Source organism: Rana temporaria, chromosome 2 (assembly GCF_905171775.1).
Source record: "Rana temporaria chromosome 2, aRanTem1.1, whole genome shotgun sequence".
NCBI classification, from domain to species: domain Eukaryota; kingdom Metazoa; phylum Chordata; class Amphibia; order Anura; family Ranidae; genus Rana; species Rana temporaria.
Window position 1 is genome coordinate 533,039,432 of NC_053490.1, and position 17,614 is coordinate 533,057,045.

Below are 17,614 nucleotides of genomic sequence, written 5' to 3' on the forward strand. Positions count from 1 at the left end.
CTCCACTGCGGTGGATCTTCTTCCTCGTTCTCCGTTGCGGTGTCTTCTGGTGAATGGGGCGCGCTGCCTTCTGGGAACTGTGTGCATCACAGGAGGCAGCCGCCCATTCACAAAGCGCCGCAGGAAAACAGGCAGTGAAGCCCTAAGGCTGCATTCACACCTGAGCGTCGGTCGTTCGGTCGTTTTTTCTGGCGTTTTGTCGCGCGTATTTGAGCGTTTGCATACAGCGTCGTGCGACGTTTTTGTACTTTGGCGTTTTTTATTTTAGCCAATAGGAAAAATGATCATCTTTTCATCACTTGTTGGTAGATTTTTTTAATCTTCTGCATGGGCGACAAGTTCTCATTATTAAAGCGACGAAACGCCCGTAGCAAACGCCCGTTGTCGCGCGATACGCTCAATTCGCGCGTTTCCCATTACTTTCTATGGGGAAAAAAACGCTCAAATACGCCCAAACCGCACGATATGCGCGACAAAAAAAGGTCCGGGACTTGTTTGAGCTTCGCGCGACAGGCGTTTGGGCGTTCAGGCTCCATTCACACCTAGGCGTAGGGCGTACAGGCGTTTTTACAGGCGATTTTTACCGACGTTTTTGTCGCGCGTATATGCGCGTATGCGCACAGTGGCGTTCGACGTTTTTGTACTTTGTCTTTTTCCATATTAGCCAATAAGAAAAATGATCATCCCTGACATCACTTGTTGCTCTCCTAGGAATTTGTTATTCCTCTTTCTGGGTGAATATACCTCTTCCGGATTTCAGCAACACAGGCGTCAAAACGCTTGTACAAGAGCGTGTTTACGCGCAATACGCGCGTATCAGGCGTTTTACATTGACTTCAATGTAAAAAAAAAAACGCTCAAATACGCGCATATCGCGCGCTAGGAGCGACAAAAAAGGGTCCGGAACTTTTTTGAGCTACAGGCTACAGGCGTTTAGGCGTTCAGATGTGAACCATCCCCATTGCCTTTCATTACTTTTTGTCCCTCTGGCGTTTGTGCGCGTCGCGCTACAGGCGTAAAAACGCCTAGGTGTGAATGGAGCCTCAGGTGTGAACAGTCACCATAGGGAATAATGTTAATTCTCCCCTCTGGCGTTTGTGAGCAGTGCGCTTCAGGCGTAAAAACGCCTAGGTGTGAATGGGGCCTAAGGCTTCAGGCGCCAGGACTAAGCAATCGCCGTCTTATTAATAGATATATTTAGCGCAATTTTTTTTCTTTGTTTGTTGGTTTTGATGTTGTATAACATTTTTTTAGTCGCAGCTTTCACACAATTAGCTTTTCAACTAGCGCAGTATTTTTTCTATTTTTATTACAAATTATGTGAGCGGACTTCAGTTCCTGTTTAACCCTTTGCCAACCAGCCGCCCTCGTTATACAGTGGCAGGTCTGTACTTTCCTGCAAATTGCCGTAGGCGTACATCGGCTTCTTTAAGGCGCAGTAGCAGGCATGTGTGGCAGCTGTACGGTGGGGGACACGATGCGCGTGTCTGGCGGCTGCGATGGCCACCTGTCAATGTAAATCTGTCCGTGTAAATGGATCCCCATTCTGACAGGGGAGTTAGAGAGAGAGATCTGGTGTTCCTAGTGAATAGGAACAGCGATCTCTCTTCTCCTCCAGTCAGCCCAGCCCTCATACAGTTAGAAACCCATTCCAGTGAACACATTTAATCCCTTGATCGCCCCCTAGTGTTAACCTATTCCCTGCCAGTGACCTTTATACAGTAATCGGTGGCTGTTTTTGGCTCTGGTCACTTTAGAACAGGGGTCTCCAAACTTTACAAACAAACGGCCAGTTTATTGTTCTTAAGCCTTTAGGAGGGCCGGATTGTGGCCAGTGGGGGGCAGAAAAAACCCCGGGCCCAGCATTGGTGAGAATAAATATGGCCTCATAGTTTGCGATCAGTAGGATAAGGAGTAGTGCCCCTATTAGTAGGAGTAATTGTATCTCATCATTGGTATCAGTGGAAGAAAAAGTGCCCCCTTGTTGGAGTCAGTGGGAAGAATAGTGCCTCATATCAGTGGGAGGAATAAAGCCCTGAGGGCCGGATAAAGGGCCGCAGTTTGGAGACCCCTGCTTTAGAAAGTTCAATGGTTCCAAAAAAAGTGTCCGATCTTTTTGCCGCAATGTCACAGTCCATCAAATTTTATTTTTAAATATTTTTTTTTTTTGTTAAGTGGATCACCTCCATTAATAGTAAAAAACAAACAAAATAATAAAAATGCCATAAATATAGTCCCTATTTTGTAGACACTACAACTTTTGCGAAACCCAATCAATAGATGCTTACTGCGATTTAAAAAAATAAAAATACATATTATAAAAATTGTCCCTTTGTTAGGCGGAAGTGACCTTGGAGGTCGCTTCGGTCCTCCAAGGGCATAGAGTTGAGTGGGGTCCATCTTGCCCTCACTCCACTTCCTGCCCATCACTCCAGCAGGTCGGACTGTTTCCACCTTTCACTGATCTCTCTGGTAAGCGGGGAAACAACCGGGGGGGGGGGGGGGGTGGGGTGGTCACCTTTCCCTCCGCCTCTAAAAATGATCTTGCTGTGAATGTGCCGCTGCAATTGTTTTTTATTTTGAAGACATTTGCATAATAACGTGTATATACTGTGGGTGGTTAGAGAGGAAGCAGCACCACTATGGGGCCAAGTCAGGTGTGCAATCTGCAAATGTACTCAAAGCATTCATTGACAGGAGTGCTGATGTCATTAGTCGTCTTCAGATGTCTAACAACAAATTCCCTCCTTTCTTCCTTTTCCTTCCTTTCTTTTCTCCCTTTCTTTTCTCTCCCTTTCTTTTCTCTTTCTTTTCTCTCCCTTTCTTTTCTTTTTCTCTCCCTTTCTTTTCTTCCCTTTTCTCTCCCTTTCTTTTCTTTTTCTCTCCCTTTCTTTTCTTCCCTTTTCTCTCCCTTTCTTTTCTTCTCTTTTCTCTCCCTTTCTTTTCTTCCCTTTTCTCTCCCTTTCTTTTCTTCCCTTTTCTCTCCCTTTCTTTTCTTCCCTTTACTCTCCCTTTCTTTTCTTCCCTTTTCTCTCCCTTTCTTTTCTTCCCTTTTCTCTCCCTTTCTTTTCTTCCCTTTTCTCCCCCTTTCTTTTCTTCCCTTTTCTCTCCCCTTTCTTTTCTTCCCTTTTCTCTTTCCTTTTTTTTCTCTCCTTCCTTCCTTCCTTCCTTCAGACAGATCAGCACTGGAGCTCTTAAATCAGCAGGGAGCGTTGGCTGTGTGGCTGCTTTTTTATTTAATTTTTTTTTGTCCAATTCTAAAATATATTTTGTCTTTCTAGGCACAAAGATGCTAAATCACGTCTTAAACATTTGTGAAAAAGATGGCACCTTCGACAACATTTATCTGTGAGTTTCCTGAAATAAGCTGTAGTGTGGCACCAATGAGGGTGACACCAATGTGTGTTGTGTGGGCTATTGCATGCCAACAGTAGGGTTGCACGGATGCCAAGTATTTTCATGAGTACTCCTATACCCGAAACCAATGCCTTTCTAGTGCGATTGCTTCCATTCAAAATGAATGGGCTCAACTCTTGCTGCTGAAGCGATTGTTTACCGCTGGATGTGTTTTTTTTTTTTTTTTTTTTTTTTTGTTTGTTTGTTTTTCCCCTGCAACGTTAAGGCTGCATTCACACCTGAGCGTCGGGCGTTTTTTCCGGTATTCATGCTTATTTGCGCGTTTGCATACAGCGTCGTCCGACGTTTTTGTACTCCGACGTTTTTTTGTACTCCGACGTTTTTTTGTACTCCGACGTTTTTTTGTACTCCGACGTTTTTTTGTACTCCGACGTTTTTTTGTACTCCGACGTTTTTTTGTACTCCGACGTTTTTTTGTACTCCGACGTTTTTTTGTACTCCGACGTTTTTTTGTACTCCGACGTTTTTTATTTTAGCCAATAGGAAAAATTATCATCTTTTCATCACTTGTTGCTATGTTGGTAGATTTTTTTAATCTTCTGCCTGGGTGAAAAGTTCTATTGATTAACGCGACAAAACGCCCGTAGCAAACGCTCGTTGTCGCGCAAGTCGTTTGAATCGAGCATTTCCATTGCTTTCTATGGGAAATGGAAACGCTCAAATACGCCCAAACTGCCCGATACGCGCAGGGTCCGGAACTTGTTTGAGCTTCAGTCGTTCGGCGTCAGGCGTATCGGCATGCAGATGTGAACCATCTCCATAGGGTATAATGTATTTTTTCCCCTCTAGCGTATTTGAGTGTTGCGCTTCAGGCGACAAAACGCTCGGGTGTGAATGCAGCCTAAAGGAACACTAAAGGCAAACTTTTTTTTTTTTTTTTTTCATTAACAAACATGTTATACTTGCCTCCACTGTGCAGCTCGTTTTGCACAGAGTGTCCCCTAACCCTGTCTTCTGGGGTCCCTCGGCGGCTATCTCGGCTCTTTCCCGCAAAAGTTTTCCACCTTCATGCGAGCGAGCATGGTGGAAAGCTTTTGCGAGCACGCTCCCGTGATACAGCGGCGGGCATAGCCGCCGACTGTATCGCTCGGCCCCGGCGCGCCCTGTCTTCCGCTGTGATTGACAGCAGCGCTAGCCAATGGCTGCACTGCTATCAATCCTTCCAGCCTAGCCAGTCAACGGCCAGGCTGGGAACCGAAGAGGATCCCATACCAGCACATTATGTAAAACTTGCCTTAAAACGAAGCTGTTCCCGCGCCGCGATGTTTTCCGGGTATTATTACTATTCAGTACATCTCTGCATTTCATCTCTTTTAAAAACACTAGAAGCCATTGCTTTTCCTGATTTTTGACATTTTCATTACTCTTATTACTACTTGTATTACATTCTATGGACTTTTTTCCCCATGATATTTGCTGGTCATCTACATACGGTTCTTTGTCGTACCTGAAAGTACTATATCTGATGTTTTCAATGCCTTCACATATGGATGTAATGGCCTATTTTCGCCCAATGTGGGTCTTAACCACTTGCCGCCCACCGTTGTTATACTTCGGCTGTTGTTATGGCAGCAGATGGCTGCCACGACTCGGTATCCTCTTCTTCAGAGGGTGGTCCGCTTTCAGATAAAAATGGTCTCTGCGGCGGATTGGCCACAAGATCACTTTTCTCGAGGGCGGGAGAGGCCCCTCCCGCTGCGCTCCGGTGGTCTCTGGCGCTTTCCGGACCCGCTGGTAGCGGCAGAGACAATTGTCCTCACGTCCACTGCCTGGATCCAAGTGAGGGGAAGACGGCCCCACTCGGCTCTATAGCATTGAAGGGCGGAAGCTTCGTCAAACGTCGCTTTCGCCCAATGCTTTTAAAGGATACAATTTTATTTTTACCAATTGCCTTTTTTAATTTTATAAAAAAAAATTGCATTTGTGTGTAAATATGAGATGTGACGTCTTTTTGACCCCAGATCTCACATTTAAGAGGACCTGTCATGCTTTTTTTTTTTTTTCCCTTCCTATTGGGATGTTTACATTCCTTTTAATAGAAATAAAAGAGACCCAAAATGGTAAAAAAAAAAAAGACGGTGTCAAAAGTAAAATAAATAAAAACAAAAAAAAAATAAAGCGTCGTGCTCACATTTGAAAACAGTGTTCAAACCACACATGTGAGGTATCGCCGCGATTGGTAGAGCGAGAGAAATAATTCTAGCCCTAGACCTCATCTGTAACTCTCAACATGTAACCGATAGAAGTTTTTAAAACGTCGCCTATGGAGATTTTTAAGGGTAAAACGTTTGTCGCCATTCCACGAGCGGGCACAATTTTGAAGCGTGACATGTTGGGTAATCACAAAAGTGATTTAACAGAAATATAAACATTATAGCAGGTCAGCCAACTGACATGCATTTGAGTGTTCGTAATCGTTTGCCCAGAGCTGCCATTTATATCTCTGCATACGGCCCTGGTGTGCAACCTGCAGCCCCTTGGTACTTCCTGTCCATTAGTCATTGTTTACCTTGTCAGGTGCTTACCCCGGGTCGGTAAAGGAAAATTATTAAACTTGTTTCTCCTAGCTGGGTGACAGTTTTATTTTATTACTCTCGCATGCCTTTCCTTTTCCTGTCCTTACTTTTTTTTTTTTTTTTTTTTGGTGTGTATCTGTTCTGACCTTTTTGCATCTGGTGGTGCCTGCAGTTTTTGGAAGGTGGCTGTGGGGAGAGTGACTTTTAACCACTTGAAGGCCAGGTTTCTGGCACTTGGTTTACACCAAGACCCTAGGGAATTTTGTGTCGCACTGTATTTGCGCAGCGATTTTTCAAATGCTATTTTTTTGTGAGAAAACGCAAAAAAAAAAAAAAAAACGCACAATATATTCCCCAATGTTTTTGTAAAATATGAAATATGTTCTACCAAGTACATGGATAACTAACATGTCACACTTTAATAATGCGCACAGTCGTGGAAAGACGCCATAGGCAGCGGTTTAAATACCTTTACAGGTTACCTGTTTTGCGTTAAAGAGGAGATCTAGTGCTAGAATTATTGCTCACAGCAATACCTCACGTGTGTTTAAGTTGCATATGACTTAAAGTGGTTGTAAACCCGATTAAAAAAATAAATAAAAAAAAAAACCCTGCAAGACAAAGACATTATGAGCAAGATCGAAGCCCACGCAATGGTCCTCGTACACCGCTCCGGAGGCTACTTCCGGGTATCACGGCTCCAGCACTGTGATTGGCCGGAGCCGCGCTGACGTCACTCGCACACGTGTGCCATTGCTTCAGTTTATGCTATGAAATTGGCACATGCAAGGGACAGGTGATATCCCCTAAACCATTTAGGTTTAGGAGATATCCTGGGTAGCTACAGGTAAGCCTTAATATAAAGCGGCGCTCCACCGTAAAAAAAAAATAATTAAAAGCCAGCAGCTACAAATACTGCAGCTGATGACTTTTAATAAATGGACACTTACCTGTCTTGGAGTCCAGCGATGTCGGCAGCAGAAGCCAAGCAATCGCTCGTCTTTCAGCTGCCCACAACGCCATCATCGGTGAGGGAACCAGAAAGTGAAGCGTTGCATGCATGCGCGAGTTGAGCTGCGCCGTTCTCACTGTTCCCTGCCGTGTTCTGGGAGCGGTGTGTTTCCCAGAACACAACGGGGTGGGAGACGGGAACTGACGCACTTCCCGCAGAGTCTATGCCGGAAGTGGGTGCAAATACTTAAACGGGTATCTGCACCCCCTTCGAATTGTGGCACCGGAGGGGGGGGGGGGAATCAGATGAGCAGAAGTTCCGCTTTAGTATGCGTTGGCTTCTGTGCGCAAGAAATGAGGATAACGGGTCCTCTTCATGAAGAGATCTAGGACCCCAAATCTCTTTACCTTTTAAAGCAAAAGATCAAAAAAAAAAAACTGTTTAGTAAAAGAAAATAAACAAAAAAACATGTTTACTTCCTCTTTGGACTGGAAGTGATGTCATGATGTTCCTCTAGTCCTCCAAGGCCATAGAGGTGATAATAGCGTATCTACTCTTTGATCGCCTGTGTGACCAATCAGCGACAGCGTCCCGATCATTTCTTGGGCGAACCGGCAAGCCTGAGAAATGCTGGTGGGAGGCCCATCAGCCTTCGATAATGTTAGGAGCTGCACTTGAAGCCCCCCTATAAAAATAAATAGAAAATTCCTTGACCACCACTGACCAATGGAAGTATTTATTTTAGATACTTGTATAGCGCTGTTGATTTATGCAGCACTTTATATATATATATATATATATATATATATATATATATATATATATATATATATATATATATATATATATATATATATATATATATATATATAATGTAAATATATTGTATATTCACATAAGTCCCTGCCCTCAAGGAGCTTACAATCTAAGGCAGGGTTTGACAAATTTGCTTGGAATATAGGAGCCAGCTAAAAAAGTTAGGAGCCAGAAAACGCACCCCGTCCCGACGAGCTCGCGCGCAGAAGCGAACACATACGTGAGCAGCGCCCACATATGTAAACGGTGTTCAAACCACACATGTGAGGTATCGCCGCGATTGGTAGAGCGAGAGCAATAATTCTAGCCCTAGACCTCCTCTGTAACTCAAAACATGCAACCTGTAGATTTTTTTTTAAACGTCGCCTATGAAGATTTTAAAGGGTAAAAGTTTGTCGGCATTCCACGAGCGGATGCAATTTTGAAGCGTGACATGTTAGGTATGAATTTACTCGGCGTAACATTATCTTTCATAATATTAAAAAAAATTGGGGATAACTTTACTGTTTTATTTTTTAATTAAAAAAAGTGTAATTTTTTCCCAAAAAAGTGCGCTTGTAAGACCGCTGTTCAAATACGGCGTGACAGAAAGTATTGCAACGATCGCTATTTTATTCTCTAGGGCAGGGGTGTCAAACTGGCGGCCCTCCAGCTGTTCCGAAACTACAAGTCCCATCATGCCTCTGCCTGTGTGGGAGTCATGCTTGTAATTGTTAGCCTTGCAATGCCTCATGGGACTTGTAGTTTTGCAACAGCTGTAGGGCCGCCAGTTGGACACCCCTGCTCTAGGGTGTTAGGATAAAAAATATATATAATGTTTGGGGGTTCTAATTAGAGGGAAGAAGATGGCAGTGAAAAATAGTGAAACATTACATTAGAATTGCTGTTTAACTTATAATGCTTAACTTGTAATACCAACGGCCACCACCAGATGGCGCCAGCTCACAAAAAGCTTCCAAGCCAAGTCGCCAGGACACCATTTCTAGTCGCCATGGCGACCTGGCGCCCGGGATTTGTCGAGCCCTGATCTAAGGTCCCTAACATTCATACACATACTAGGGAATATGTAGACAGGAGCTAATGAACCTACCAGAGTGTGGGAGGTAACTGGAGTATCCAGAGGAAAACCCACACATGCACGGGGGAAACATGCAAACTCCGGGCAGGTGCTGCCGTGGTTGGGATTTGAACCGGCAACCCCAGAGCTGCTAGGCTGGAAGTGCTAACAACTTAGTCGCTGTGTTTCCCAAATGACGTAACGCCGTCCTTTCTCCTTCTTCTTCCTCACAGACATGTCCAGATCAGTAACGAGTCGGCCATAGATTTCTACAGGAAATTTGGCTTTGAAATCATCGAAACAAAGAAGAACTATTACAAGAGGATAGAGCCGGCCGACGCACACGTCCTGCAGAAAAACCTCAAAATCTCCTCCACCGCCTCGCAGAACGCAGACGTGCAAAAAAGCGAAAATTAAAAAAAAGCGAAATTACGAACCCTTTTTTTTTTTTCTTGCACTTGCTTGTCGCCAAATATGGAAAGAGACCCGTTTTTTGAGTTTTTACTCCAACCGTTCACTTCTAATATCTCTTCTTCCTCTCCACTTGAAAGAAAAAAAATTTAAAATTTAAAAGGTTTAAAAAAAAAAAAAGTTGAATGCTTCATCGGAGAGCTGTACAATCTTATCACATATTATTATATATTGTTTGGTTGAACTCTTAACGTGTTTTTCATGGAGACTCGCAGGGAGTGACGGATGTTCTTTCTGGCTTTTTTCGACTTCTTTGCCCCCGTTTTTGTTTGGGAGAGTGCGTGGTTCTATCAGTCTGGAATAGTCTTTAAATAAAATCTAATTTCTTTTTAGCATTCTTTTTCTAACTTCATTGCTGTTTTTTTTTCACTGATGTGCAAAGAGTGTGTGTTTTTTATATATTTTGTTTACAATGGTGTTCAAAAGTAATTTCACCTGAACCTGAGACATGCTGGCGAGTTAACCACTTCCGGACCGCCGCATGTACATTTACGTCGGCAGAATGGCACGGACAGGCACATTGGCGTACCTGTACGTCCCTGCCTAGACGTGGGTCGGGGGTCCCACGGCGGTTCCCGTGGCTGTCCGAGCGATCCGGGACGAGGGCACGGCTATTCGTTTCTAGCCGCCCCCTCGCGATCGCTCCCCGGAGCTGAAGAACGGGGAGAGCCGTATGTAAACACGGCTTCCCCGTGCTTCACTGTGGCGGCTGCATCGATCGAGTGATCCCTTTTATAGGGAGACTCGATCAATGACGTCACACCTACAGCCACACACCCCTACAGTTGTAAACACACACTAGGTGTACACTAACTCCTACAGCGCCCCCTTGTGGTTAACTCCCAAACTGCAACTGTCATTTTCACAATAAAGAATGCAATTTAAATGCATTTTTTGCTGTGAAAATTACAATGGTCCCAAAAATGTGTCAAAATTGTCCGAAGTGTCCGCCATAATGTCGCAGTCACGAAAAAAATCGCTGATCGCCGCCATAAGTAGTAAAAAAATAATAATAATAAAACTATCCCCTATTTTGTAAACGCTATAAATTTTGCGCAAACCAATCGATAAACGCTTATTGGGATTTTTTTTTTTTTTTTTTTTTTTTTTTTTTTTTACCAAAAATAGGTAGAATACGTATCGGCCTAAACTGAGGAAAAAAATTATTTTATATATGTTTTTGGGGGATATTTATTAAAGCAAAAAGTAAAAAATATTGCTTTTTTTAAAATTGTCGCTCTATTTTTGTTTATAGCGCAAAAAATAAAAACCGCAGAGGTGATCAAATACCACCAAAAGAAAGCTCTATTTGTGGGGAAAACAGGGCGCCAATTTTGTTTGGGAGCCACATCGCACGACCGCGCAATTGTCTGTTAAAGCAACGCAGTGCCGAATTGTAAAAGCCCCTTGGGTCATTTAGCAGCATATTGGTCCGGTCCTTAAGTGGTTAAAGCAAACCTGACCCTGTCACCAAACTTGGAGTAACTCCACTTTTGTTGAGAAAAAAAAACACCACTCCCCTCTGGGTGATCTCTGTACGTTGCAGGGATTTTAACAAAAACGTTGTTGCAGATTCCTACCTTCTGTTGTTCTGAAGGAATCCCTGTGGGTTTGTCTGTGTCCATGTCGAAAGTAGAGCTGCACGATTAATCGTTTTGAAAAATTGACATCGCAATTCTTTCCCACTCACGATCTTAACCACTTAAGACCCGGACCAATATGCAGGTTAAGGACCTTGCCCCCTTTTTGCGATTCGGCACTGTGTCGCTTTAACTGACAATTGCGCGGTCGTGCGACGTGGCTCCCAAACAAAATTGGCGTTTCCCCCCCCCCCCCACAAATAGAGCTTTATTTTTGGTGCTATTTGCTCACCTCTGCGGTTTTTACTTTTTGCGCTATAAACAAAAATAGAGCCACAATTTTGAAAAAAATGCAATATTTTTTGCTATAATAAATATCCCCAGTTTAGGCCGATACGTATTCTTCTACCTATTTTTGGTAAAAAAAAAAAAAAAAACGCAATAAGCGTTTAACGATTGGTTTGCGCAAAATTTATAGCGTTTACAAAATAGGGGAGTTTTATTGCATTTTTATAAACTTTTTTTTTTTACTACTAATAGCGCATCATTTTTTTTTTTTTTGTTACTGCGACATGGCGGACACTTCGGACAATTTTGACACATTTTTGGGACCATTGTCATTTTCACAGCCAAAAATGCTCTATTTAACTAATTTGGATGATGGTACACTGCCAATTCTTATTATGTTCCTTAAATGAAGCCATACTCCAAAAATTACAGCAAAAAATGCATTGTTTACTGTGAAAATGACAATTGCAGTTTGGGAGTTAACCACAAGGGGGCGCTGAAGGGGTTCTGTATGACCTAATATGTGTTTCTAACTGTAGGGGGGGTGTGGCTGTAGGTGTGACGTCATCGATTGTGTATCCCTATAAAAGGGAACACACGATCGATGACGCCGCTACAGTGAAGAACGGGGAAGCCATGTTTACACACAGCTCTCCCCGTTCTTCAGCTCCGGGGACCGATCGCGGGACTCCAGCGGTGATCGGGTCCAGGAGCTTCGGACCGCCCATGGCTGGGTACTAGCACAGGACGTACCTGTACGTGCCTGTGCCCAGCCGTGCCATTCTGCCGACGTATATGTGCAGGAGGCGGTCCTTAAGTGGTTAACAAAGCATTTTCCCGATTCTATGCAGGATTCTCAAGCCGACAGCTGTCAAAAAATAAAACAAAAAACAATCGGGCAATCCTAAGTTTCACAACATTACTCAGCCACTGAGCTAACTATAAAACCCTGTTCACACTGGGTGTGTTTCTGGGAGGACATCAATAGACTCCCTCCTCGAACTGGACGACAAAGCTGTAGCCATCATTCGGCTGTAGGCAAGTAGTTATAAATAAGTGCAATCCACCAAGCTTTGCTTCAGCGCTGCGCTGATCTCAGCCGGGTCGCACCGGACACTGATGCGAACCAGCTGTTTGTATGCGCCCCGCACATGAGAGTCTGAAAGGTGGCAGGCTAGCACAGTTGTGCCGACTCCTCTTCTGGACTGAAATGGCTTACTCGGCATCGACGCCCGTCAAATGCTCTTTGGAGAGCAAAGCTTGTGTAAATGACCCCTCACGGTTACCCATAAGAAAATAATTAGATTGGAAACTTCCAATAGAGACAACTATTCTATTGACAACCGTCTAAGAGGAGATTTCCATCACTTTGGAAGAGATTTCCTTTTGCTTCCTGTTGGGTCTAGAAGACAGGAAGTGAAGGTAAATTTTTACCCTCGAGTAACCCTTGACATACCGTATTGTCCGGCGTATAAGACGACCCCCCTCATTTTCCAGGAAAAATGTTGGTTTTGCGATATACTCACTGTATAAGACGACCCCCTTCCTACTAGTCTTTCTGGAAGCTGAGCCAGAACCGCTGACAGAAACAGGCTTTTTCAAATCTCACTGTGCCATTACATGCCCAGACTGTGCCATTACATGCCCAGACTGTGCCATTACATGCCCAGACTGTGCCATTACATGCCCAGACTGTGCCATTACATGCCCAGACTGTGCCATTACATGCCCAGACTGTGCCATTACATGCCCAGACTGTGCCATTACATGCCCAGACTGTGCCATTACATGCCCAGACTGTGCCATTACATGCCCCCACATTGCCACTGTGCCATTACATGCCCCCACATTGCCACTGTGCCATTACATGCCCCCACATTGCCACTGTGCCATTACATGCCCCCACATTGCCACTGTGCCATTACATGCCCCCACATTGCCACTGTGCCATTACATGCCCCCACATTGCCACTGTGCCATTACATGCCCCCACATTGCCACTGTGCCATTACATGCCCCCACATTGCCATCACTTGTCCCCACTGTGCCTGAACTTGTTGCCCCCCCAGTGCAATAACACTCACTTTTTTTTTTCCAGCGGGGACAGTCCCCCATGCTGCGAGCGCGAGCGTGAATGATTTCAAAGCCGCGCCTTCACTTCAGAGTGTTCTGTGATAGGCGGCACACAAATTTTCCCAGCAGCGCCTCTGTTCTGTTTCCGCCTACCACGGACGTCTTCTCATCTCGTCCGAGGATGAGAAGGCATCTGTGATAGGAGGAACACAGAACAGAGGCGCTGCTGGGAAGATTTTTGTTCCTCCTATCACAGAACACTCTGAAGAGAAGGCGCGGCTTTGAAATCATTCATGCTCGCGCTCGCAGCATGGGGGACTGTCACCGCTGGGAAAAAAAAGTGAGTATTGAGACCGTACCCGGCGTATAAGACGACCCCCGACTTTGGATGCATGTTTTTGCATCCAGAAAGTCGTCTTATACGCCGGAAAATACGGTAATTTTTCTTTGACAATCTTTCTACATTTCAAATAAAAATGTAATGATTGGTTAGAATTTTTAACTACGTGCAGATATACGTCGGCATAGTGACACCTGTATGGGTTTGTCTTGCCCCTTTAAGAGCTGCCGGAGGCACGCGCAGCACGGCGGTGGACTCGATGCCCGTGGCCGACGGATGCGATCGCCGCCGGCTACCCACGATTGTGGCAACGAGAGCTAGAATGTGTGTGTACACACAAATCCCTGTTCTGTCAGGGTAGAGGAAACCGATCGTTTGTTCCTACTAAGTAGGAACAACAATCTGTCTCCTCCCCCAGTCAGTCCCATCCCCCTACAGTTAGAACACACCTGAGGGAATACATTTAAGCCCTTGATTGCCCCTAGTGTTAACCCCTACCAGTGTTTTACACAGTAATCGGTGCATTTTTATAGCTATGTAAATGGTCATAAAAATGTGTCAAAAGCGTCCGATCTGTCTGTTGCAGTACCGCTAAAAATCGCAGATTACCGCCAATACTAATAAAAATGGAAAAAATCTTTCCCAGAGTTTGTAGGCGCGATTAACTTTTGCGCAAACCAATCAATCTATGCTTATTGTGATTTTATTTTATTTTTTTTACCAAAAAAAATATATAATGGCCTAAACCAGTGTTTCTCAATTCCAGTCCTCAGGCCCCCCCAACAGGTCAGGTTTTCAGGATTTCCATTATTTTGCACAGGTGATTTGATCAGTTTCACTGCCTTAGTAATCACCACAGCCTTTTCATCTGAGGGAAATCCTGAAAACCTGACCTGTTGGGGGGGCCTGAGGACTGGAATTGAGAAACACTGGCCTAAACTGATGAAGAAATACTTAAATACTTCTTTCTTTTTATGTTTATAAAAGAAAAAAAAACATTTTGGGGATATTTATTATATCAAAAAGTAAACAATATATATATTTTTTTTTAATTGTCGCTCTTTTTTTGTTTTATCTTTGCAAAAATTTAAAACTGCAGAGATAATCAAATGCCACCAAAATACAGCTCTTTTTGTGGGGGAAAAGGACATACAATTTGTTTGAGTACAACGTCGCACAACAGTTAAAGCGATGCATTGCTGTATCATAAAAAATGGCCTGGTCAATCTTTCGGTCTGTTAAGCGGAAATTCACTCTCTATTTCTTTATCGTACATCACGGGTCACAGCATCATAGTAATTACTATGTGGGTTATAGGCCACCTTCAGGTGATGGACACTGGCACACCCAAGACAGGAAGTTGTCCCCCCCCCCCCCAATATATATATATATATAGGGGGGGGGGGGACAACTTCCTGTGTTGGGTGTGCCAGTGTCCATCACCTGAAGGTGGCCTATAACCCACATGTATATCTCCCTTCCCATACAGGAAGTATCTCCAGTTTTTTTCGGCGGTGTCATTCATGGGTAAAGAAGTGTTATGAAGAGCGCTGCTTGAAGGATACTTGCTGGATCAAGCAGTTATGCAACCAGATCCTTTCAACGCGCCATTGAGGCCAAAGTGGATGGTACCCAGGCCTTTGAGAAGAACGAGACTGCCTCTCTTGGAGGGCTGGACCCTGGAAACCAGTTCTTTGGTCATGCATCGAATACCAACGTTTTTCTGGCAGGGTGTTGTACAGGTCCAAGGGAGTGGACCCCCTATTAAAAATGGGACCCAGTCCTTGAAGGTCTTTTCTGGACACAGCCAGTCGTGATGGGTGAAGTTTGGGTCTGTATGTTTGCCAGCAGAATCCTGCGGCGGGAGAGGTAAGAGAAGATACCTAAGGAACTTAGTTCACTTAGGCTGCATTCACACCTGAGCGTAGCGTTTTGCGGCATTTTTTTCCTGCGATTTGCAGCGACAAAACGCAGTGTTTTTTACCGCGACAAAACGCATTGTTTTTTACTGCGATTTTTTACAGGTCTAGGGTCACCAATGTAAAACGCCCAAATTCGAGCGACAAAAAAGGGTCCAGAACTTGTTTGGGCTTTAGGCGTTCGGCGTTTTGTAGTGGAGATGTGAACCATCTCCATAGAGAATAATGTATTTCTTCCCCTCTAGCATTTTGGGGCGTCGCGCTTCAGGCAACAAAACGCTCAGGTGTGAATGCAGCCTTATAGATTTCTTCTTTGAGTAAATGTTGTCATGCCTAAAATTCACCACTAGAGCATGTGAACGCATACCTGAACTATGCTCTTCAGTGTCAGCGGGCTGTGTGCAAATAGCTGGCTTCCTCCAGGGTACGGTCTCAGCCACTGGGATGAGGTTGGAGGGGGGGGGGGGTTGGTGTCCCCATGACAAGGCAGAGCGATGTGACAATGCAGTCTTCCTTCCCCCTTGGGAGTCAGCACTTTTCCCATCCTTGAACGGAAGCTACAGCGTGCGGCTCTTTCCCCTTCCCCCTCAGGGGTCGTGGATGGTTCCTCTCCCCACCACGCCAGTATCCTGAGCAACTCTTCTTCGCAGAGTGGGAGAAAATGCGGTAGATCCCCCCCCTGCCCCGCGTCCTCAAGCAAGGAAGCAGCGTTGGCCAGTGAAAGATGAGTCACCCTCAGGGGACCGGGAAGAGGGACCGACTGATGATTCCTCTTCTGAGGAATCAACTTTAGGAGAACCCCTTTGAGCCTCGCAATCTGAGAATTACTGGTGCAACCCCTCACAGAAATGATCCGTTCTGCGGTTTAAGTTGCCCTTAACAGACTCAGCCGAAAACCCCATTTCTTCTTGGGTTCTTTAAAACCCCCGCAGGCTCTACATGCTTTTCCTGTCCATCCATTGCTTAAGCGGCTTATTTATGCTGATTGGGATGACCCAGATAAGTATTTTCTCCCTCCTAAAACATTTTCGGCACTTTATCCCATGGAGGAAGTTCACTTAGAAGTGGAGTGTACCAGCAGTTGACGCTGCGATCTCCTGTGTGATTTAAAGTCTAACTTGTGTAGAAAATGTTCCGATGTTTAGGGATCCAACAGATAAAAGGCTGGAATCTTTGCTGAAAACCACCTTTGCTGTGGCAAGTGCCGTAATAGGCATTTGTCAATCCCTAAAGGATCAGGTAAAGCAGGTTCTCAAGGTTGTTCCTGCTCAGCAGGCCCGGGACTTAGCCAAGCTGCCTAGGGCGTTATGTTTTGCAGTTGAGGCGTTTAAGGATTCTATTAATCGGGCATCGGGCCTTGCTCTCTTGCTGGTGCATATACGTAGGATTCTGTGGTTGAAACACGGGTTAGCGCCATGCAAAAAGCTTTTGGCTGGATATCCATTTCATGTGTAACGGCTGTTCGTGGATGATTTGGACAAGTACATCCAAAAAATTTCAAGTGGGAAAAGTACTCTTACCAGTTAAAAGGAGTAGGCGTCTTTTATTTAAACGTGCTTCCTCTCCAGGGCCGGGGGCAACAGCCTCTAGACTGTCGCAACGCCCTCCGCCGTCGGGTTCAAGAGGTCAATCTCAAGGTCAAGCCCTGGGACAGAAGTCCTGGGGGCAGAAACCTACAAAACCCCAAGGCCTCCTTATGAAGGGGTGCCCCTGTTTTCTCGAGTGGGGGGAAGGCTTTTGCTGTTCTCAGGGACTTGGCAGTCATCTCCACAGTGAGATCGTGTTCCCAAAGATCCAGAGAAAAGAAAGTCTTTGTTCCTGGCGCTATATTGGTTGATTTCTCAAGGGGTGACCACAGAGATTCCCGCGGAAGAGCAGGACTTATTAGTAGAGGTTTTATTCAAATCGCTTCAGTTCCAAAACCAAATGGAGATGTCAGACCCATTCTAGATCGCAAAGACCTAAACCAATTCCTAAATATCCACTCCTTTCTCATGGAGTCAATCCGGGAGGAGAACTTCTAGCATCAATCGACATCGAGATGCATATCTGCATGTGCCTATTTTTCCCACTCACCAGAAGTTTCAACTTTTCGGAGTAGAGTGGCACCATTTTCAGTTTGTAGCCCTGCCCTTTGGTTTAGATACTGCGCCCCGCGTTTTTACAAAGGTTCTGGCCAGACTTC

General features: G+C 44.8%; 1 protein-coding gene across 6 annotated transcripts in view; it reads left to right on the forward strand.

The window, feature by feature from the left end:
* Positions 1-9,567, forward strand: part of NAA50 (N-alpha-acetyltransferase 50, NatE catalytic subunit) — a 33,309-nt gene extending 23,742 nt beyond the window's left edge. For all 6 annotated transcript variants that reach the window (XM_040339147.1, XM_040339148.1, XM_040339150.1 and 3 more), the window contains 2 exons: positions 3,282-3,348; positions 8,992-9,567. In XM_040339147.1, coding sequence (XP_040195081.1) covers positions 3,282-3,348; positions 8,992-9,175 — 251 coding nt within the window. In that variant the 3' untranslated portion in view covers positions 9,176-9,567. The remainder of the gene's footprint in view (positions 1-3,281; positions 3,349-8,991) is intronic.
* The last annotated feature ends 8,047 nt before the right edge of the window (positions 9,568-17,614 follow it).